This window comes from Triturus cristatus, chromosome 8 (assembly GCF_964204655.1).
Source record: "Triturus cristatus chromosome 8, aTriCri1.1, whole genome shotgun sequence".
Classification (NCBI taxonomy): Eukaryota; Metazoa; Chordata; class Amphibia; order Caudata; family Salamandridae; genus Triturus; species Triturus cristatus.
In genome coordinates, this window is record NC_140591.1 from 472,427,347 (window position 1) to 472,450,163 (window position 22,817).

Consider the following 22,817-nt stretch of genomic DNA (forward strand, 5'->3'; position numbering starts at 1 on the left):
TTTCGGAACCGGAGGTTTCGATGTTCTGTGTACGCCCTGCTTTTTGGAGGTCTCCGTGTGTTTCGGCGTCGAATGCTGTTTCGGCGCCGGAGCGTCGGTGCCGACCGATTTCTGTTTGTGTTTGGTCGGCGCCGAGTGTCCAGGCTTCGGCACCGGTGGTTTCGGAGTCGAGCTGGATTTTGCAGGCTTCGGTGCCGAGTGGTGTTTATCGGCACCGGGCGTCGGCTGGCTCGATCCCGAGCTGCCGTGAGACTTTGAGTGCTTCGACACCGGGCCCGAAGGTGGGGTGATCGAGGCTTTGGTTTTGGTTTTGCCCAGGCCGGCAGGCGAGGGAGTAACCGGAGTCTCTTTGGTTTTCGGTGCGGGGCTGGGAGGGGGCATTGTACTCACGGCCCGCTGTCCTGGTGTTACGTCCTCCAGGTCGGAGTCGTCGGCCTCGGAAGCGCTGACGATGTCTTCTCCCAGTTCGGTGTGTGTCTGCCCCGAAGCTTCGGCGTCGTCTCCGAAGATGTCCGGTGGAACTGTCGAGGATGAGTGCGCCATGGTGCGTCGAGCCTTTCGATCCCGGATCGTTTTCTTCGATCGAAAAGACTTGCAGGCGGGGCAGTCTCGAGCCTCGTGTTCCGGAGAGAGGCAAAGGTTACACACCTGATGGAGGTCGGTGTGGGGAAATTTAGACCCACATTTTGGGCACTTTTTAAACGGAGTCCTTTCCATCGGCCGGGACCGGAGTCGCGGAGGGCCCGAAGGCCGGTGTCGATGTACGGGATGGAAAAAGTGCCGCTTCGAGAGATGAAGATGATGAAGGAACTCGAAGAATCGAGGATTTTCCGTCGAGGCTGGAACCGTAGAAGTTCGAAGCCGGAGTACGAAGATTCACATCCGAGCCCGATGGCGGAAAAAAAACAATCTGAGGATGGAGCCGAAGCCCATGCGCAGTACGGACCGAAGGAGGAGTCACCAAACTCGTGACTTCCAAAGACGGTCCAAGAAGAAAAACAAACTGCAAACATCCGGGCCCAACACCAGATGGCGACCTATGCTAAGTGTACAATCTGCAGCTCATATGCCTCGAACAATAGACACTACTTGCGATCTGCCAGACGCCACCTGTCCAACTCAATCACTGTGGCATTCAGGGACTCTGGCAGGTGGTTGCTAATCAGGGTAATGTCCTGACGCTCCAACCAACTCCAGAGGCAAAGAGCCTCCTGGCACAGTACTTGGGACACTTGATGGACACCTGGAAGACCTTGAGAGTCAGAAAAACGACTTGCAACTCCAACAGATTGATGTGGAGCTGAAAATGTGTTGGAGTTCAAAGTCTTCTGAGCTCCACTTCCCCCAGATGGCCTCTGCAGCCCAGCAGGATTGAGCCAGTCACCACAGTCAGCTCAGGGTGGGGAACGGATTGTCCCTGAACCAATTTTGTTTGAGCAGCCAGATTGTTTGCCACCTCCTCTGAAACCTGGAACACATCTGAAAGATTTTCTTGATGCAAGGCCGACTGGAAACTGAATTCACTGAACAACCTGAATATGCCACCTGGCATAGCCGACAGGGAGGATGCAGGAGGCTAGGCGGTCAAAGTTTCAAAGTTGTGCTCACAAGGACCAAGGCTGAAATACTAGGATCATAGATCAAATGTCCCGAACTAATTGTGGTGGAGGGAAGGCCTGGAACTACACTGTGCCCCACCCAGCTCCAATAAATGGATGCCATCGTGAAGGAGTGAGATTCGACATTGCCTCATTGATAGTGAACCCCAACGATGTTACGAGGTTAGTAGTTGAACTGAGGTGGTCTATGACTAACATTTGCAAGCCTACCTTCAACAGACATTCGTCAAGGTACAGAAAGAGTGGTATCCCGGAGGTTAGACAATGGGTCGCGACCATCGCTTTAACCTTCATGCAACATGCTTGTGAGGCTCAAAGGAAGCAGAGCAAACTGCAAATGCTCCTGGACACCTTGGACCGCAGGTAACACCTGTTGGACTGTAGGATGAGTATATAAAAACGCATGTTCTATAGGTCCAAGAACACCATCCAGTCGTCGCAGTCCACGGCAGACAGGATCTGAGTCAGTTTGAGCATCTTGACTTAGTCCTTCCACAAGAAGGCCTTCATCGGTCGAAGGTCCAAAGCAGGCCCGTGACGAAGGCACAAGGAAATAGCTAAAGTATCAACCCTCTTTTCTTTCAAAGTCTGATACCGTCTTGATGGCACCTTTGGAGAGTAACGATCGCACCACCAGTACAAGCATGGACAAGTAATGTTATGAAATACTCTCTGATGTAGGGGGAATATTTTCTGGGCAAAAAGAAAAGGTGGGGATAACATTTTGTAAGTACAACACTAAACTACTTGAGGGTAACGAGGTCACAACTGGAATGTCACAGTGATGACTTTCTTTGAGAAAGGATCATCAAAAGATTTTTAAGAGGTTGTCTCACCCGTAACATATCAAGATATGCTTCATCATTTGACGACCTCTCACACTGGGGAAGGTGGAGTGCCACTACCAGAAGTACTGGCTCCTGTCCACCAATGGATGGACATGTGACACTTAGGGCAAACTAAAGAGGTTTGGTGGCTGTTGCAGCAGGGAAGGGAGGATAGGAGGACTGATGGCCCTGCTGACCTTTGCTCTGTGAGCAAGGTGAACATTTTCAAAAGGAATATGGTGACTGCTGTGATTGCAGGCCTTTGTATACATAAACCAACCCTGTGGAATAGCCTCTGGACATTTTGAACTGGTATGGAAACTGCTTGGCAGAGGTCAACAGACCAATTGAGCAAGCAGTGGATCTAAATTCATCAGAACACTCCAAGGGAGAATGTGCCTTTTCACAGAAAAGGCATGAGCCATTAAAGACATTGACAAGAGGGGCTTGTACATCAGCAGAAAATCCTGTGACACAAATCCATGTATTTCATCGAAGTATAACACTGGTACCAACTGTCCTCCCCATAGAATCTAGCCCAGTGCAGATAACATATTTGGCAGCATCCTGGCTATCATGAAATATCTGAGTCAGGGAGGCCAGAAGGTCTTTTGACGGCAATGTCCCACAGGGCATGCATTTAGTGACCCAACAGTCACACAGCATTAACCGACCACAACAGTAGACTGACAGAGGAAAACATACATTTGTCAAAAGCCTCAATCCCCCTGGATTCCCTACTTGGAGGAGTTGAAGGGAATGAATTGGGATTCAATTTACTGGTTGAAACCTGAGCCACAAGGCTCTCTGAAGTAGGATGTTTTTAATAAAATCGTGATCGCCAAGAGTCGGTCTGTAACGCATGGCCACCTACTTATTCACTAGTGGGCAGGAACAATGTTTTGACCAAGTGGCCATCAATGTATTGATGAGGGCCTCGTTAAAAGCGAGCAAAGGCTCAGACGTAACTGGCATATGCTACAAAATTTCTGGAAGTACATTTGTTTTGGTCTCAACTGAGAGCAGTTGTAAATCTAGGAACTCAGCTACCCTGCAGATCCCCATGCCAAGGAGGCACTTTTTTCAATTGGTGACCCAAGTGGACAGTCAAACCCTACCCCAGGGGAGGTATCAATCATCATCTGTATTATGACTGGGGAGAAAACCATCTCCATCCCCACCATCAACATCCCCATCCTAGGGTGTACCCTGTCTAGAGTCAATAGGATAATGGAGCCTCTTCTAGCAGGTCTGCCCTAGTAGAGGTACCAGGTCAGAGGATGTATGACGACCAGTCAAGCTTTTGTAATGTCGTAGTGCAACACTGGTCGAGATTGAGCCGAAGTCAGTTCAGTGTCCAACATCATAATCAGCACTAGATCCACTTCTGGACCTGATAGCATTGGTTCTGGTGTTAACGTGAAAAGTCCAGTGCATGTTTTTGAGCCAGGGTGTAAGCTTGTACTGGACATGAGGAGGATCCCAAGGGTTCGACAATTGTTGAAAAAGGATCCGCTGACGGCAGCACTGGGAGTCCCTCCAGTTCCTTGAGACCCGAATGTGCGGCAGAAACACAAACATCTGCAGCATGGCCTCCTCAAAAGCCTTAGTCTGCTGCGCCATCAAAGATGGAGTAAAACTCAGGAACTTGATTTAGAAGTCATCAGAAAGCCAAGGAAATAAAGGAACTGACATCAGGGAGCATGGGTGACACTTATATGCAGCTCCACTCTGTCACTTCTGGGGAGCTATAGAGCCACTGCTGAAGGAAAGCTTCAGTTGGACCGCTGGGAGGTATTCCAAGCTGAGGAACCTGTGGTTAGAAGTATCCATCAGAAAGTAAAATATTCCTTATTCCTTTAAAGTGCAAGGAGTTTCTTGAGGGGAGTAAATACTATTAAGAACACATGAAAGTTTCATTGGTAAGGAGTCCTCAAAAAAGCGAGGGCTGTGAAGATAAGAGTGCACCGGGCCATTCTTCACAACTAAAGAACCGATATGGTCAACAGTTACAGAAAGATTCAGACAGCCATGATGTAGGTGAAGTAGGCAAATACAGTAGGATTAGTATTTCTACAACGATTTAAAGGAGAGCATCATAAATAATATAATTATAATCTTTTATTTAAAGTCCTACTGAGTATACCCTTTCCAGTTTTTCAGGGACCAATTCTTCTCTAGGACCACTGGCTTCCTCCTCCTCCTCGTCTCTTTTTTTCTTTTGATTTTTCTGTAGCCGTTCTCTTTCAGCATGCTTTCGCTCTTCTTCAAGTTTTGCCTTCTTCTGTGCCCTTCTTTGCTTGCTCATCAGCTTTTTAAGTTCTTTCGCTGAAAGATTTTCTGTAAACCACATCAAAATTCAAAATCAATTACTGAAAATCCCTAAAAACGTCACACTTTATTTTACTGTTTAACAATTACTTCTTAGTATTGATACATTTATGTGAACAAGAAAAATGGTGGAATGGAGGTTGGCTGTTACCTGCCGTAGTTAATAAAAATACAAAATAGGTCTGTCGCAGTGAAAGCCTAGAAAGCACCTTTAATAAATCCTTTTCCCTGGACAAAACATGACGATCTGGGGTTCTGAGGTAACCTTTTATTTTTTTTATGTTTTTAGAGGAAGGTTGCCACGGTGCTTACAGTTTTGTTGGAGCAAGTTCTACAAATTTAGGTTACTGCTACCATCAAACGTTCTACATTATTGCAACCATGATATTTCCTAAATTGCCAAAAAAGGAGGACAAATAGCAGAAAAATATGCCAAAGAATGTAACGGATAGGTTGGCCTGACAGCTAATGCCACTGAAAGGCAATGAAGACCAGATTTTTTATCAGCATTCTTGGCTCTGCAAAGGCTATGCAGCTCTGTAAAAATGTAGTGAAATGTTTTTTTACCAAATCTCTTGATTATGCTTCATATTTGGTTAATCAACTACAATCATTTCTAAATGTCCCATTACTAAAATGTTTGGCAAACTTAAATACTTTAAAATCTCTATATTTTCGCTACCAAAAACCCTATTCTGACATTGGTTCTTTACATCTGTGTTTATTACGCAAATAACCTTATGAGCTTTAGAACTTTCTTCTCAATTCTCCTATTCACGTTCTTGGAACTCTCCAACAAACAAGTTCTTTGTCTCTAGATGCTATGTTATTTCACCAGCGCTACACTAACAGGAGGCTAGTGAATCACTGGTGAGGCAAATTCGCTTGTGGGCGGACTATAAATGCCTTTTTTTAGGTATTTTTAAGACTCACACTTAGAGATCAGAAAGTACAATTTGCAGTTTCATGAAATCCCTGTCCATGAGCAAATTAATTGCCTTTTTAGGACAGATTTTTAATCTCCCTGCAGAATACTCATCGTAGAAGCATCCCAATGTGTCAGACTGGATGGGTACAATTTATAGCGAAAGCATCACACTCTCATAGTACAGCAGACGAAAAGCGTATCAAGTACTAATCACTAGGCTAAGAACAAATGGAGGATAGTAAAATATGATAATACATAATAAACACATTACAAAGCATACTTCTTCCTGTAGATTCATCCACTTTAAAAGACTATCATAGAAGTTAAACATACAGGAGAGGTGATCTGGTGGAAAAGTGAGCCAAACCAAGCAATTCAACCAAAAACTGCTGATGAATTGCAGAACCAAAACATGCATATATACAGAAAAACAATGACTCCACCACGATTCTTTTTCTTTGAAAAATTCACAAATTGGATCGTAAGATATCAGTGTACACGATGGAGTCTACACAAAGGAACAGCAATGAATGCATTTAGTCATGATAAAGAAATCAAAAAGAAACCAAGAGGAAACCAAAAGAAAATTAACTAAGTGTAGAGTGCTTGTAAACTGGGCACAATCATATCTCACTAACAACCCTATGGAGTTGGCAATATGCCAGTGAGTTGCAGATTGTGAGACAACCCTTTTTCCTGCTTCATCAATCTTTTTAATGTCTTTTTCATGCACCAGGGCATCCTCAGTACTTTGGGCATTTGCCTGTTTACTTGAGGTTTGCAAAATCGGGGTCTGGCAGGAGCTGGCTTCTAATGTAGGGAAGGTCAGAGGGCGAAGGCATGTATTTCTTACTAACCCTTGAGGTGACAACTCTGGCCTTAACTGGATCTCTAAAGACCCATTGCATAGGTTTAAGCATTCCCTTAAGTATACGCAAAAATTGGGTGGCACGCTGGGTGTGGGTTTCCACCAGGAATTCCTCCTCTTCTGGTCCACCTTGTAAAATTTGGCTGCCCTGTGAATTGCCTTGTGATACGAGGTGATAGTGTCAGGAGGGTAGGTTTGGCAGGGTAGAGGTTCGGTCGTAGTCAAGTCAAGTCAAGATAGCTTTATTCGATTTCAGTATAAAAACCATAAAAGCAACATTAAAATACATACATATTAAAAAATACTACATTAAGAAAAAAGTGTTACAGCTTTATATACGGCTTAGTCGAGTTACTCAACAAAAAAACAGGCTCTGCCTTAGTTCATCGACAGTCTACACCTAATAGCAAATTTTAAAAACTTGGCTAAGGCATTAATGGTTATTTCATCTTGGAGTAAGAGCAGTTTCAGAAAAGCAGGCCTACACTGCCTGAATCCCCAGGACTTCAGTAGGGGCATCAAATATAGCCTTCTTCCCCATGAATAAAATTTACAAAATAGGACACAGTGTATTTGCGATTGTGTTGCAACATTATCACAGGGACACTTAATTAGATGTGAAGACCAATCATTTCTAGCTGGGAAAGTTATTAATCTAAAATAAGATCCAACTCTCAGACGGGCTAACAGCATCCTGTCATAACTGGGAAAATCGGGGGACAGGTACAACTGTAGACCAGGGGCCTGTAGCAGTGAATTATGTTGGAGTACTGATTTCTTGCTTATTTCATCACACCAGCGTCGATTTTCCAGGAAGTCAAGGCACCTTTGTTTGTAATCCTTCCTGGACATCGAGTTTAATGAACCAGGGTTTTCAAAGAAGGCTGGGTGTCCCATCTTAATCATAAATTCTTTTATGTAAGCAATCCAGGGAATATCCATGCATCTTTCTAATTTAAGACAGTCAATCAAAATAGATCTATTAAAGACAGTTTCCTCTTTAGTCCATATCTTGTGCCATAACAGTAAGGGGCTAACTTTAATCAAATCTGAAATGTATGGCAGGTCTAATTCTTTATGACAGATATATGTGGGGGACGAATTTGGGACCGCCAAGAGATAGCGCAGAAAGGAATTTTCTCTTACTTGGATCTCTTGACAGTCAGCAATGCCCCATAGGCCAGAACCATATATTGCGGTTGAAATGCATTTGGCGTTATAAATGTCCATTAAAATGCGTGCAGGCCTACCCCCCAATTTGTTGGAAAACTGTTTTACTGCTCCTAGTGCACGGGCGAAAGCAAGGTTTCTACTCCTAATCGCTGCTTTCCAGGAACCTTTTTCATTAAAAACAACCCCTAAATATGAGAAGGTACTTGTAAGAGCTATCTTAGACTTTTCGATAAAAACATTACAGGGGAGTTTTTTCTTCGAGGAGCAGCACATGGAAAAGGTTTTCCCAATATTTACTTTTAGTCCTCTAGTACTCATAAACAGTGTAAAACAGGTTAGAGCTTTTTGGAGGCCCAATTGGGTTCTCGCCATGATAACTGCGTCGTCCGCATATAATAAAATGGGAACCGCCGTGCCATCAATTAAAGGATAGTCTACATTTTGTGTGGTTAAAAATTCCGCCACACCATTTATATATAAATTAAAAAGAAATGGTGCCAGGATACACCCCTGTCGGACTCCTTTGTTTATTGGGAACTTAGTAGAACATTCTCCTTTAATTCCAAATCGAACCTTTGCACCAGCCCCCCTGTATAATTCTTTGATGAAATTAAGGATGTTTATATCAATACCCAAGCCTGTCAAGGTATCCCATAGTACCTCATGGTTCAGACAATCGAAAGCAGAACTTAAATCAATGAACGTCATAAAAAGATTGCCTTTTTTTGCCGTCATGTATTTGCCGATAATTAGGGCCAGATTTAGTCCCTGTTCGATTGTACCTAGGCCTGTTTTGAAACCATATTGGAACTTGGAAAGGATAACCTTTTCCTCTGCCCAGGAATTTAATCTGTTTAAGATTACCCTGCCTGCCACTTTCATCAATGTGTCAAGTAAGGAAATAGGCCTATAGCATTTAGGGTCGTTTCGATCACCCTTTTTAAAAATAGGCACAACTATTGCTTCTTGCCAGGTCGATGGAAAGCCGATAGTATTAAAACTGTTTAAAACATTGGTCAAGAGAGGAGACCATAGGGATAATGTATTTTTATATATATCAATAGGGACTCCGTCCGGGCCGGGAGCTTTATTTCTCGAACTTTCTAATAGTGCCAATTCTACTTCCAGGACAGAGAACGAAATGCTAATAGGAAAAGAAGTGGAAGGGGCAGGGTCAGATGAAAGCTGATGATTGTATGGTATAAAGACTGTGACGGGAAGAACATCTTCTTTATATAATTCAGTGAAATGTTCCACCCAAGTTGGTCCGTCGATAGCAAGCTCTACCTTGTCTGTTTTTCTATCTACAAAAAAGGGAGCATTTACTGCTTTCCAGAAGGCAGTGCTATCTCTCAACTTGCTGGCCTTTGTTAGGGTCTCCCACGCAAGCTCTTTCAACTCCTGTTTCCGATTTTTCAGGCAGGTTCTATAAGCTAATCTCGCAGATCTGACTGCTGGCAAGTCTTTCGGTGTTTCCTTTAAGATCCGCTTTAAAAACGAATGTGCTTTAGTGCAGTCAGAATTAAACCATCCCTCCGTTTTTTCTCTCGTCCCTGTCCGAGATGTTCCTGTCAGTTTTTCACTAATGTACAGAGTAATCTGGTTAAAAGCATTTGCAATCATGTGCGGGTCGGGATTTTCCTCCAAACATGTCTTGATATTGTTATAATGTTCCTTAATTAAATTTTGGAGAAAGTTTATAGGATCTACTTTATTCCATTTTAATACATAGCCGTTTTGTCTCGCCAAAGAAAGGGCATGGTGATATAAGTTTTCGGCTACGTTATTTCCCAATCTAATACACAGCTCAATATCCAAAGTTGTGCTGATCGGATAATGGTCGCTCATCACAGTATCCAGTGTTAAGAAAGACCGTACAATATGGTGGTGAAAGGTAGAAATCAATATATAGTCTATTACAGACTGTAAACCACGCCCATTAAATGTAGGTTGAAAAGCAACCGGGGGCTTGCAAAGTTCATTTGCGAACCCCATGTTCAAGTCAAAAATTAGGGCATTAAACAGATTTCCCAAAGAGGTATGCTCAAAATGTGTGCATGGTTCGCCAGATAGGTTAACCATACCACAAATACCTGAGTCACTTAGGGGGCATAAGTGACAGTTAAAGTCGCCCAGCAGTATGATACACGTATCATTTTGTTCGTGGTTAAGGCTAAGCGAACGTAAACAGTCAATTAGATCTTCCAAAATTTTTTGCTGTGATTCCTTTGGGATATTGTTATACAAGTTCACCACAATAAAAGATCGTTTCCCGCCTGCCATTAGGCTGAGAACCTGAAAACTATTGTGCCCCGGTGTAATGTGTTGTTTAATGGACAGAATAGTTGTATTAGAGATATAGGTGCAGAGGCCCCCAGAACACCTGCCTCTCCGTGACTGAATGGCGGGGGTGAAGTATGTTCGATAGCCTGAAATATGGGTCTCAGTTAGTTCCCAGCATTCCTGAAGACAGATAATGTCATATTCCGCAATTAAATCGCGAAATATGGGGTCATTTACCTTACTTGCTAATCCCGCTATATTCCATGAGAGGAAAGACAATTCCCCTCTTGGTTTTTCCCCTTGGGGTTTTAGATTTTGGGGGTAATCCAGAGAGGGTTCTATTTCACTCATGCACGGGTTATTTACAAAGTCATTATTTAATAATGGGCTAGGTAATAGAGATACTGTTTGGGTTATTAAAGGCTGATTGTCCCTTAACTCATCAGTTTCCACTAGGGAGGCAGATATCCTGGGGTTGATATTAATGTGTGATTTGTCTGTACCAGGATAGTGGACGTTAGAGCCTCGGTTCTTCTGAAAAAGTCAATCCACCATCTCCAAACAATCAAATCTATTAAAAGTTGGTATGCCTTTCCAGGTATCCCTAGATGAACAATCTCTGGTGTGCTGCCTTTCCCAACGCCTATTGACTATACCGCAATCCCGAGTGCCCACCCTAATCCAATTTTCGTTACTGCGAAAATGATGGTAGGGAGAAGTGGGTGGATAAAAGAAGGAAAGGCGTTTAGGTAAGATACCCTCGTTGCTTAAATTGGTGTCCCAGGAGCAAATATAGTCGACTGTGTCTGGGTTATCAAAATTAACCAAAACACAGTCGCCCGATATCGATTTACTTCCTGGACCCACCCAGGGTACCCTACGGACCATTAAGATCTTGCTATGTCTATTAGATGGTAAAGGTCGGTTAATATTTAACCAGTGTTGAGCTTTATTTTTTAATGATCCGGTTGTCTCTTCATATTCCTCCTTCAATTCAGGGACTCCTGTCAGTATTACCACATATGGTGAGGCTTCTGGGGGTAAACTAATACTTGGGTTTCCTAGATTTGCTCCCCAGGTGGGATGTTTGGCAGTATTGGACTCCTGTACCAAATTTGTGGGGGCGTTTTTTTTAATAGCCTCATTTATTATATTATCTGTCATAGTGGATGTCGATTTAGTTACCTTTCTTTCAGGGACCATTGACTTAAGAATCGGGGGGGTCGGTAAAGATGATTTTGGGCGGGTTAAACTTTCGCTTTCATTCTGTGATATCACTGGATTTGGCTGGAATTTTGAGGCTTTAGACAAATCCATTAACTGTCCCTCAATCCGTTTCAACCTGGTCTCTATAGGAGAAAGAAAGATTTTAAAAAGCTCCTTAATGTGTTCGGCTAAATGGTGATCAGGTTCAAAAATATCATGGTTTGTGTCAGTTACAAAAGAGGCCCCCCCATTATTCGGCTCCAAATTGACTACAGTTTCTATTGGACATTCTCTTATGGGTAGATCCTTAGACTGCTGTCCTTTGAGTGCTGCAGACCTGAGTGAGAGTTTACTCTCCCCTTTCTTCGCTATGGCAGTAGGTTTTTTTGATGTCTTGGACTTTTTTGTGGTATTATCCTTTATCTTGTTCCGAGGGTGTTTTGGTAATTTTGTCGTTTTTAAACCAGCTCGCTTACTAACATCTCGCGACTGCTCAATTATCGAATCCTGGGATGATAAATCAATACTCAATAACTCAGAAACAAGGAGTGGAGATCTCTCTAATTGAGTAGGAGATAATGAATCCACCATTGATGGTGAAAGGTCCACGGTATTTGGGATGCTATGTAAATCTACCTGTATTACATTCGTGGTTACCTTATTGCTTTGTGGAACGGGAGTTTTAACTGTAGCAATGTGTCCCATAGACGAACGCCGTGCTAATAAAAGATCTTGTGAGACTCTCCGTTCCATAATTGCAATTCCTTGATCAATTACTGAGTTTGCTCTAACAATAAAATTATCTATGGGGCCAGTAATGTTTGATACATCCACATTTAACCTACTCTTGTTCCCTCTGGTATTTGCCATCTATAACAATGAATAAATAAATATACAGCTATCAAAAGATAAGCACTTAGTCCTGGAAATATATTTTACCCGTAAATGTTACTGGTCAACTGGACATTAGACGTTAGAGGGGGGGCCCGGTCCGGTATTGCTCGGTCTGGAACGGGCATGAACGGGCCCGCCCTTGGCCCGGGCTTCGCCCGGCGCGCGTCCCGCGCGCGTCCCGCGCTGCGTCAGCGAGTTCCAATTGTATAGTGCAGGTAGGCGGGCAAACAGGCGAGGGGGGAGTGTCCGGGAAGAGGCAGCAGCTGTTTGAAATCTTCACGCTGCAAGCGCCTCGCAGTCCCTCACACCCTTTCGAAGCGCCCAACAAAATCCATAAACAAAGGGTTCAAGAATCCTGGCACGAGCGGCACCCGCGGAGCGGGGGCCGCGAATCAGCTTTCAAAGACAAAGGGTTCAGGAATCCTGACACGAGCGGCACCCGAGAAGCGGGGGCCGCAAGTCAGCTTTTAAAGACAGGTAGGCGGGCAAACAGGCGAGGGGGGAGTGTCCGGGAAGAGGCAGCAGCTGTTTGAAATCTTCACGCTGCAAGCGCCTCGCAGTCCCTCACACCCTTTCGAAGCGCCCAACAAAATCCATAAACAAAGGGTTCAAGAATCCTGGCACGAGCGGCACCCGCGGAGCGGGGGCCGCGAATCAGCTTTCAAAGACAAAGGGTTCAGGAATCCTGACACGAGCGGCACGGTCGTAGTCACCTAGAGGGAAAACGCCATAATCATCCCATGGATCATCTTGGGTCTCTGGGTCATAAGAAGAGTCATAAGGATTTAAGGGCTCATCTTCCCACAGAAGTAACGTGTAGCCCCTTCCAGGGAAGGAGGCAGGGGACGTAGTGGTAGTAGCCTTGAGGAGGAAGAGGCGGAGGCCGACGAGGAGGAAGTGTTGGAGGAGAAGGCCATGGGGGCATCTTGACGCTTATTGAGATTTGGAGTTGGAAGGGGCTCCAAGGCTAGTTGCTCCTCAAAAGTCAACTTCCTCTTACGAGGGAGAGTCTCCTGCATCAGTGGTGGAGGCTTTGCAGTGATTTTCCCCATCTGAAGGATGAATAAACAGTCTTTGCTGTCGTGAGTGCAGCTCCTCCTGAAGGCACTGAAGGATTGCCATCTCCCGGTCCTCGGAGTCTGCCGTGGAAGGCCAAATGGGCACCAAGGGCTATTTTGGCCTTGAGGCAGTTTTCAACATTGAGCATCATCTAGTCTCAGAGGTGTCTGTCGGAGCAAACGTCGAATTCCTAGAGGTCCCCAATATTGGGCTGGGTGTTTGGTCCTCGGAGGGGCAGTGAGTGGCCAGGAGTGAACTAGTACTCACAGAATTTGACTTCTGATGCTGTCCCAGTATGGGCTGCAGGTCTTGAACCTAAAAGTCTGAGGGCGAATCGGATTCTGGACTGAAGGACGCGATCATTACAACGTCGACCCCCTCCAGCCTTTTCGGCATGTACCCTGAAGATGTTGGTGTTTCGTGGTCTTAAAGTTGCTCCATGGGTACTGGGTGAGTCCACGATCATGACGATTCCCAATGGTCTTTTTGGAGTGGAAGTGGAGGCAAGTGGAGCAGAAGGCCTAGTTATGCTCCAGGGACAGGCAGATGTTGCAGACCGTGTTGATCTGGCCATGAGTACTTGGAATGGCACTGTGGACAGTAGCAAAAAGGTATCTTTTCCATTATGACACTTGGATGCTCACATGTGAGACTCTATGAACGCCCCTTGCGAGGCGTAAATGAACCCAAAGATGCAGCTCAGATGGAGAGACCACAACTGAATGAAAAAAAGGTTGGTGCACCGAAAGATTGATCGAAAGCTACAAAGAGTAGAGAAGCCACGGCGAAGAACGCTATGCGGTGCTGACTCAGAGCTCCGGTGAAGCACGTCCGACCCAGACTGCGGAAGAAAACATTCTAACTATGGAGATGATGCCCATGTGCATTTAAAGTCATGGGAGGAATCACTACACCTTGTGACTCGAAAAACTTCTTCAAAGAAAGACAAGTTATGCACGTTGAGCCAAACACTAGATGTTAGGAGGATTCAAAGCATGTGTATCTACAGCTACACATGCCACCAACTGTATGTTGTCAGGTAGAAGCAGTCTCAAAGCAGGCATGAACATATCACAGTGCAACGGATGCTTTCCCATATTTAGCATACAATCTGGATACTGTAGCCAAGGGCCAATGGTTGCAGAATTCATGCAGATTAGGATTACTGCCTGCACTACAAACAGTCCACTGTGTTTGTGGATGGTACGTGAATCCCCTCAGGAAGACTAGACAATAAATGCAATACACTATCCTAGGTGCAATGGAGACTTGCTTACCAGGGAAATTTCCAACATAGGTTTACAAAATGACAAAGTTGTTCTCGGTGTCATATTACACCAAGGAAGAACCTACAGCATGTTTATCTGTAAGACCATTATGGCCATCTCATAACAGGCGGAAGGCAGAGGTTGAGACATCGGCACTAGCTGAAGGGATAGCATTGCGCTCTGATAAAGCCAGAGGAATTCACAGGAAGTCATTGCCAGAGTAGTGGATGGAAGTGGCAAACAATTTTTTAGACATTGAGCAATGATTATGTAGAGCAGAGGACGGCTGGGTGGGCGGAAACCTCCAACTGGTATTCTGAGTTATCATCATAAATGGGTGGCTAGTCCCGCCTCCACTAGCACTAATTGTGACTAGACTCTCTTCATTTTCTTTACTGAGCTCTCATATAGACGTGCCCTCCACACTGGACACTAATGATACTTCCTGCAGATACTGGGAGTTAGTTTTGTTGTTTTTAAAGTACACTTCACTATAGCCTTTAATGCTGGGGAAGGGGCATACAACTGTGAGCACACATGGAGCCTTTAACAACTGACCATTCCCATGGAATACGAATGCACAGTGAGAAAGCATGGGCGCAACAAATGAAGGTGGGTAAGGTGCAGGTATGCACACCGAAACTAATTTGTGTTTATACTGCAGTACCCATGAGTATGCGTAATATAATGGAAATGTATGTAAAAATCAATAAAAGCAGTTCAAAACCAACCCCCCCCAAAAAAAATAAAAATAAATGTATAGCCTCCTCATGCTCATATAATGAGCTTTTGGAATAAACAATGAACATTTGTTAGGAAGGACTGATGGAACTTGCAGCTTTTACAGAACATACTGGCCATAATAAATAAATGCTAATATGAAGGCACTTTTAACGGCAAGAAGCTTTGTGTCATTAATAACCACTGATCCAAAAGGACATTGATTAACATGGAAGACCCCTTTACAATGTGGAGCATCAGATAACAGAAAACAAAGACCTGTCAAAGTGGCATTCCACCGCCTCATTAGATAAAGAAAATCACTCTTAAGAAGTTGGAGACCTTGTCATCAATACACAGTAGCATGGTTGGTAGCAGTGGTCAAGGAAGTATGGGGACAGAGGCATGCCTACAAAAGCTTATGATTTTGATGCTGTGAAACTATCTCCCTACTTCAGCTGTGATTTACCTTAATATGACTGTCCAAAGCATCAGCATCTTATACTGTCTAGTGGCAATGTGCACAGATATTAATTTTAGCAGGTAGAAAAATGTGTACTTAAATGCGTCTTTATGCACAATGCTTTTCTATGGGGGAAAGGGCATGCATAGCATATAGTTATTTGCATTTAGTTTCTGTGGGGTCTTCTTCTGGATTTCGATTGATAGGGGGGTCAAGGTCCAAAGGACTACCAGCAGACTCTCGTTACCTGCCCTGGGGTTACAGGTGCAGGTCACGTTGGTAGCTGTGTGTGCTACGTTGGTATGGAGAAAGGGGGCCACCTACAAACAGGCTGCTGAGAAGGACAAGTCCGGGAGCTCACAACAGGGGGCTCAGGTCACAAGGGTCTGGGGGACAAGAGAGCACCGTCTGTTCTGCCGTACCTGGCCTGGGGGGTGGGGTCGTGTTACAGAGCGAAGAGGTCAGCTGGGTTATGTCTGTCCTGGAGCCTTGCGGTCATTGGTCTCGCCTGTTGAGGGTGGAAAAACCAACAGCTGGGCCACTTTGGAAGTGGGTCTCTGCAGTGCTGACGTTCTTTGACGGCTGCTTTGTCTTGGAGTCGTTGGAGTCCCTACTGGATTCTCAGAGTCTCTGCTTGTTGCAAGGGGTCTGGTACCCCAGGTATTGGTCTTGTACGGCTCCGTCAGTCCTGGTGTCTCCTCACGTGGTGGGGACAGATCTGACCTTCAGGCTTTCATGGGGAGCAGTAACTGGACTTTGTGTTTCGGTGCCTGCAGACTGCAGGGAAGTAGCTCCTCTACTCCAAGGGAGATTGCTGGCAATTTGCCAAGTGCTGGCAACCCACTGGGTTCTTGGCAGGAGTTCAGCTGCAGGATGAGTCACTGGGTCGCAATTGTCGAGACTTAGTTTAGCAGGCAGGATTTGGCGCCAAAAGCCCTCAGCAGTCTTCAGTTCTCACTTTCTTGCGTCTCTTGGATCGCTCAAATCTCAGTTCCTGCTATCAGGGGTGCCACCTAATTACTTAATTTAGGGGTGATACAGGGAATGAAAGGTAGTAGCCAATGGGCTACCTACCTTTAGGGTGTCTATACCGTGTGGGCCATGGGCATAACCCGGACCAAGAGAGCCTAATTTAGCAAAATAAAAGCCCACCTTAGGGTTGGTACTAGCCCAGGAAGGGAACACCCCTACTGACTAATTTTCCCAACTGTCCTGGTGCCAAATGGGCCCAGGGCAGGGGGTGGTATTTACCCTGAGTGGGGAAACCTTGGGTCACATATCAAAGGTGGCAGAGGCCTTTGAAGCCTCCTGCCTTGATATGTTGATTACTTGTCACCGCCTCCAAGCAGAATGGCTAACACCGCGGACCCGAGCAGGCATTGTTTCAGCCCTCTGATAACGCGGGCTCTCACCTGCAGGGGGGTCAGAAACCGGTCTGTGGTGGCAGACTGGTCTGTACGGACTGCAGACGCGGACTACCGACTGCTGTGGACTGCGGCGGTTTGCGGTAGGCAGCAAAGTGCTGCGGCCGAGACTCCCTCGTGACTCCGGGACTCCGTTGTGGCCTGGGGCGTGGTGGCAGTCAGACCACCCTTTCTTTTCACCCTCCGCCCTTCGCGCTTTACCATCAGCTGCAGCTACAGGCTGCTACCTGCAGAGCTGCGGAGCTGTGAACAGGGTGGTGGTGGTGGAGGTGAGGGGAGCTGCGGACGAGCCACGGTCGAGCAGTTAAATCGAGACCCGGCTGAGATTTGGAGGTGAGAGACTGCAGACACGTGGAAAACGCAGAGAAGCGGCGGACCCAAGACAACCAGGGGGTCAATGGTGAAGCAGTAAGTGGGAGCCAGCAAAGCTTGGGTGAGGGCGAGTTCGGCTAAACTGTAGTGCCCCTCTGCCCCCCCTGGGCACCACACTATTTTTCATGCGCCCAAAAAAACTGAACAATCCTTCAAGCCCCAAACAAACTTCTAAAAAACTTCAAATCTTAACCTCCCTAGAACTGTCGCCGTGGGGGGCCAGGTGGAGCCAGTCATCAGTTACTTCTGTCCCTGAAGCTTGGGGTTCCTACAACATTTATGGTGCAAAGCTGTGCTGTACAAACATTGGAATCCTACCTGGCTGGTGCTTGTGTCGCTAATCCTGGTCCCGCCGAAGGTCTCTCCCCGCTGCCGCGTCCTCTTCCAGTAGCGCGGCCGCAGTGAGGGAGGAACTACAGTACCCACGATCCCTTGCGGCAGGAAGCCGTCATCGGGGAAACCCATTTCGCGCCAGGAGGCGTTTAAAACTGAGAGGTCTTCCCCCCGCGTCGCGGGACGCGCGCGGGCGGCGCCGGGCTAAGCCCGGGCAAAGGGCGGGCCCTCTGTGGCCCTCAGGGGACCTAAGGAGACGGGACGGGCAATCCCCCTAACAACTTGCATCAGGGTATCATCGCTGTAAGGTGATATCATTGTGTCATTTAAATGCCATTTGGCAGATGTGTGTGCCTTGTAAACCCCAATCTGTATTATCCTGGCACCTGTATCCTATTGTATTTCAAAATAGCTGGATATCTAGTTCAAAATGACCAAGTCTCGAAAGACCACTATGGCGACTAGATCAACCACGAGAAATAAGTCTGTGCCAGCAACACCACTACCATCCCTTACAGCCATAGACCTAATGTTGCAAAAAACCATTGGAGTGGTCGCTGATGCAATCCAAAACACGGAGAGACGCCTCTCACTTACTCCTAACCTATGTTTTCCGAACATCTCTATGCACACTTCAGTGCAGAATAACACTGTGGAGTCTATTATCAGTGTAGAGGATTCGTTATTACTGCAGTCCTTCTCGGGATTGCCTAACGGTAATAGCTGCAGAAGAAACACGTCACCAGCCCCTCTCATTCTACCGACTAGTATTGAAGGCAGTCCCCAATCTGCTTCTACTGGTGGGGTTATTCCATGTTCATTACATCTAGGAAACATGTCATTGACTCCCCCTGGGGTTGTACTTGCAGAAAGCTCCCTTTTAATTAACACCATAGATGCAGATAAATCTCCTTCTCCAAAACTAAAGAGACTGCGCTATGGAAGGAAAAAAACAAAACCAAAATCGATTATGAGGAAGACATATAAACCCATAGGCAAACATAAATCCTCAGCTAAAGATGTATGGTTAAACTTTAGATTGGCTAAACCAATAACCAGTACTTCTAATATAATTACAACAGCCGCAGAGCAAGCAGTAATATTGCCTATTGAAAATTCGTTTCAGAACAGCAAAGCTGCCATAAGTGAGACAACACAGACTGATGAGGTGTGTGTAATTGATAAATCATATTTGATGAGATTGGAACAGATGATCACATCCCTATTCCAGCCTATAAATGAGAAAATATCTAGTATAGAACAAACCTTAATGAATCTTGATAAATTTCAATCTAAGGATTTTACTAATTTGCCTAAATGTACTAATACCCTTACCCAGATAGACAATCTAGATATCATGGGTCACAACTTAAAACCTTCTATGCTACCGAATGCTAAAGACCAGATTAATCCTAATCAACATACAAGTACACGTAATAATGCATTAATCTCTCCGGATATGCCTACTATTATGACGGGACCCTCATCCGGTAGTGATGAGAGTGAATGGGCCATGGAAGGTACATCTTCCATACCACCTGATGTTCAGGTTGAGCCTGATAGGCCTACCCCTACAGTACCATCAACCCATAATACACGACTAGCGCAAAAGTACACGCAGCCCCAACAAAACAAGAAACCCAGTCACATTAATCTCCCTCCTGAATCCCAATTTTACACCATAGTGATGATAGGTGTACCGCAATTAGATATGGGTAAGACGGAGAGATATGGTGAATTGAAAAACAAAGTTAGCCATTGGTTAACCAGCCATAGGCCGCTCCCTCGTCACATCAATGGTAAGATCACAAACGTTAGGAGGGTCGATTGGGTGGGGCATAGATTTAAATCAACTGAGGGTGACTGTATTGTTGTTACTTTTGATGACAATCGAGCGGTAAGGCATATCACCAGTTGGAAGGACAATCTGATCCACAGCTTAATTCGCACTAAGGATTTAAGCTATTTCTATCCATCAAGAAATCATAGTAATTTATATCCCACTTTTGAGGATGAGGCAAACTACACTGTGCATAATTCAAATTATAATGGTGCAACCCTGAGGAATTATGAACCCTATACTATAAAGGACCAAAGTCATTTTAGAAGTGATAGATTAGGTATGTCCAGTAAAGTTAATTTCTCAACATTTCATCCTGAGAGTTGGGAGGACACAAATGGATTATATAATAATCCTAATCCTCCCCGATTAACATATCCTAACATCCAATATAATGTTCCTACCTCAAATAGGTTCAACGCCCTCTATGAGCGTAACGGTTTGGAGGGTGTTGATTGACTGTACGATTTACCAGCCACATCTATGTCTATCGATTTTAAACCTAGTAACCTTGTCTATGTCGAGAACTTTTCCCCCTCTCTTACTAAATTAGATAGTAATGACCCTACAGAAATAGTCACAGATCTGTGTTTAGATAGTTCTGAACTTGATGGCTTTGAGCATACTAGTACAATGCATTATCAGTTAGAAGCTTTTAATATTCATCCAACCTATGTACACTTAGAACCTATTGCAGCAGAAACTGTGGGAGCTAATAGCGTTGAACAACCTGATCGAATATTAGTTCCCATTGCCATTGAGGCTGTATCTAATATAGAGAATGTTGCTGTTTGTAATATGAATTTAGTCTCTTGGAACGTAGCAGGCCTGGCTGATAAAATAAGTGATCCAACCTGGCTTGCCTTTGTTAAAAAATGTGCGATTATATGCCTCCAAGAGACATGGATGGAAGGAAATAATGCCTTCATTGAAGGATATCAAAGCTTCCTTAGGCCAGCAGCCCCCTCAGCTAGTGGCAGAGCAAAGGGGGGTCTTGCTATCTTTGTTAATTTGGCTCTTTTGTGTGATATAACCAGCCTTAAAACTGTAAATTGTAATATTCAATTGCTTGTACTGAAGCGAGGTAAACATGCTCTAACTCTAGTTAATTTTTATAATGCTATAATTAACGAAGGGGTGTGTAATATACTATCATTGAATGAACTGTTGAAAGAAGGACCAGGTACATTGCTGTGTAACGTTTTAATCGCAGGAGATTTTAATGTACATCCCTGCGGTAACCCCCGAGACACCCCTATGGGTGTCCTGGGGTGTAACAGCATGGATGGATTCCACTTTCGTCACACTAGGCATGGGTCATATTTAAATGACTTGCTAAATGAAAACAACTTGCTTGTAGCTATGTCACTAGCCCCTGAGACCAAAGTCTACGATGTTCCAACATTTAAAGGCTCTGGTCCTGGGTCATTCATAGATCACATATTACTATCTGCCGACCTTGTCAATCAGGCTTCTAATTTTATGATTCAAACAAACATCCACAGTGATCATAACCCCCTTTCCATTAAATTGAGTGGGGGTGTATTTGAACAGCGAAAGCACTGTGAAGATGTGGGCATATTAAATTGCATCAATGGAAAACGTCGCCTGAAATGGCATCTGGTAAATCAAGAAAATTTCGATTTTGTATCAACATGTATGCCCCCAGAGCAAATTCTAGCCATTTTTGAAGGTATAGTGACAACAGTAGGGTCGTTGTTATCAGTTTCAGTGAAGGGGCAGGTTAAAAACAATCCTAAATGGTTTGATAACGCATGCTCTTCGGCAAGTAAAAACTTAAGAAAGGCGTTAAAAAACAAACCCAGAGACCCAGGTAATATTAAAAATCTCCGTTTGATATATAAAAAAACTCTTGTCAAACGGAAAAAGGAAATAAAAGCCTATACTTGGGAGTCTTTGCTTGATCCCTCAGTCCTGGGTAACAGTAGTAAATTCTGGGAAATTGTAAACAAACCTCTGTTCGACAACCCGAGTGATACTGCACTAGGTACAAACATCCCAGAGAAAGATTGGGTTACTCATTTTAGCGCAATTTTTAAAAGTGATGATCAACAGACAGTATATGATCTTTTAATACCAAAGGAGAACTTTCTATGTTTCTCAGACAATGAAATAGAAAAGGCTATCCAAGGTTTAACTGGTAATAAGGCTCCAGGTCCAGATGGCTTGCCACCGGATCTTTTTAAATCTCGTATCTCGGTATGGGCACCTGTTCTCACAAAGGTGATAAATGCAGCTGTAATCTCTGGATGCCCAAAGTCTTGGGGACAATCAACTATAGTCCCTGTGTTCAAGAAGGGCGACCGTAGTAGTCCACTATGCTACAGGCCAATATCGTTAATTAATTCTGTAGCTAAAGTGGTAGGTGGCGTAATCTTGAATAGGCTAACAACATGGGCGTCCGAGAACAAAGTCATATCCTCTATACAATATGGTTTCAGACCTGGTCATTCTACAAGAACTCAATGCCTGAACTTATACCTGATTGTAGGCAAATACACTCTGGCCCGGCAGGGAACCATTCACATGGCTTTTATGGACCTATCGTCCGCCTTTGATTGTGTTGATAGAGGTAAATTGTGGGACATCATGTTAAAGATGGGTGTTGAGCAGAATCTAATTTGTTTTGGCTGACTTGCACTCAGATACTAGAGCTAATGTCCGTTACACTCAAGATCTGAAAGTAACAAGTGACATTAGAATCAACCGGGGAGTCCGTCAAGGGTGTATCCTAGCACCATTTTTGTTCAATTTATATATTAATGAGCTAGAGGATTACCTGATAAAAACAGGAGCTGATTACCCCTATGTCGGCCGAAAAGGCGTCCCGGTTCTGCTCTACGCGGACGACGCCGTCCTTATTTCCAGGACGGCAAACGGCCTTCAGCTACTTTTAAACTCATTTTATGATTTCATGAGTTCTCGAGGCTTGAGTATTAATAACTCAAAGTCATACGTCATGAAAATAGGCCAAGGGTCGCGAAAGCCTAATTTGTTCTCCATAAATGGGGAAAAAATTCCAAACTCTAAAACCTTCTCATACCTTGGGGTTCTACTTGATAACCAATTAACCTGGGGCCCAGCTGTTGTAAAAAAGAAGGGCGAGGTAACACGCACCAATGCAGCCATACTCGGGTTTGCTAGAAAAATGGGTAACAGCCCGGTGGCTGCTTTACTTAAACTTTATC

The 22,817-nt window shown here is 44.6% G+C and overlaps 1 protein-coding gene across 1 annotated transcript in view; it reads right to left on the minus strand.

Moving 5' to 3' along the window:
• Positions 1-22,817, minus strand: part of NAA16 (N-alpha-acetyltransferase 16, NatA auxiliary subunit) — a 597,575-nt gene that overhangs the window by 61,416 nt on the left and 513,342 nt on the right. Inside the window, exon 15 of the mRNA XM_085621946.1 lies at positions 4,593-4,786. Coding sequence (XP_085478072.1) covers positions 4,593-4,786 — 194 coding nt within the window. The remainder of the gene's footprint in view (positions 1-4,592; positions 4,787-22,817) is intronic.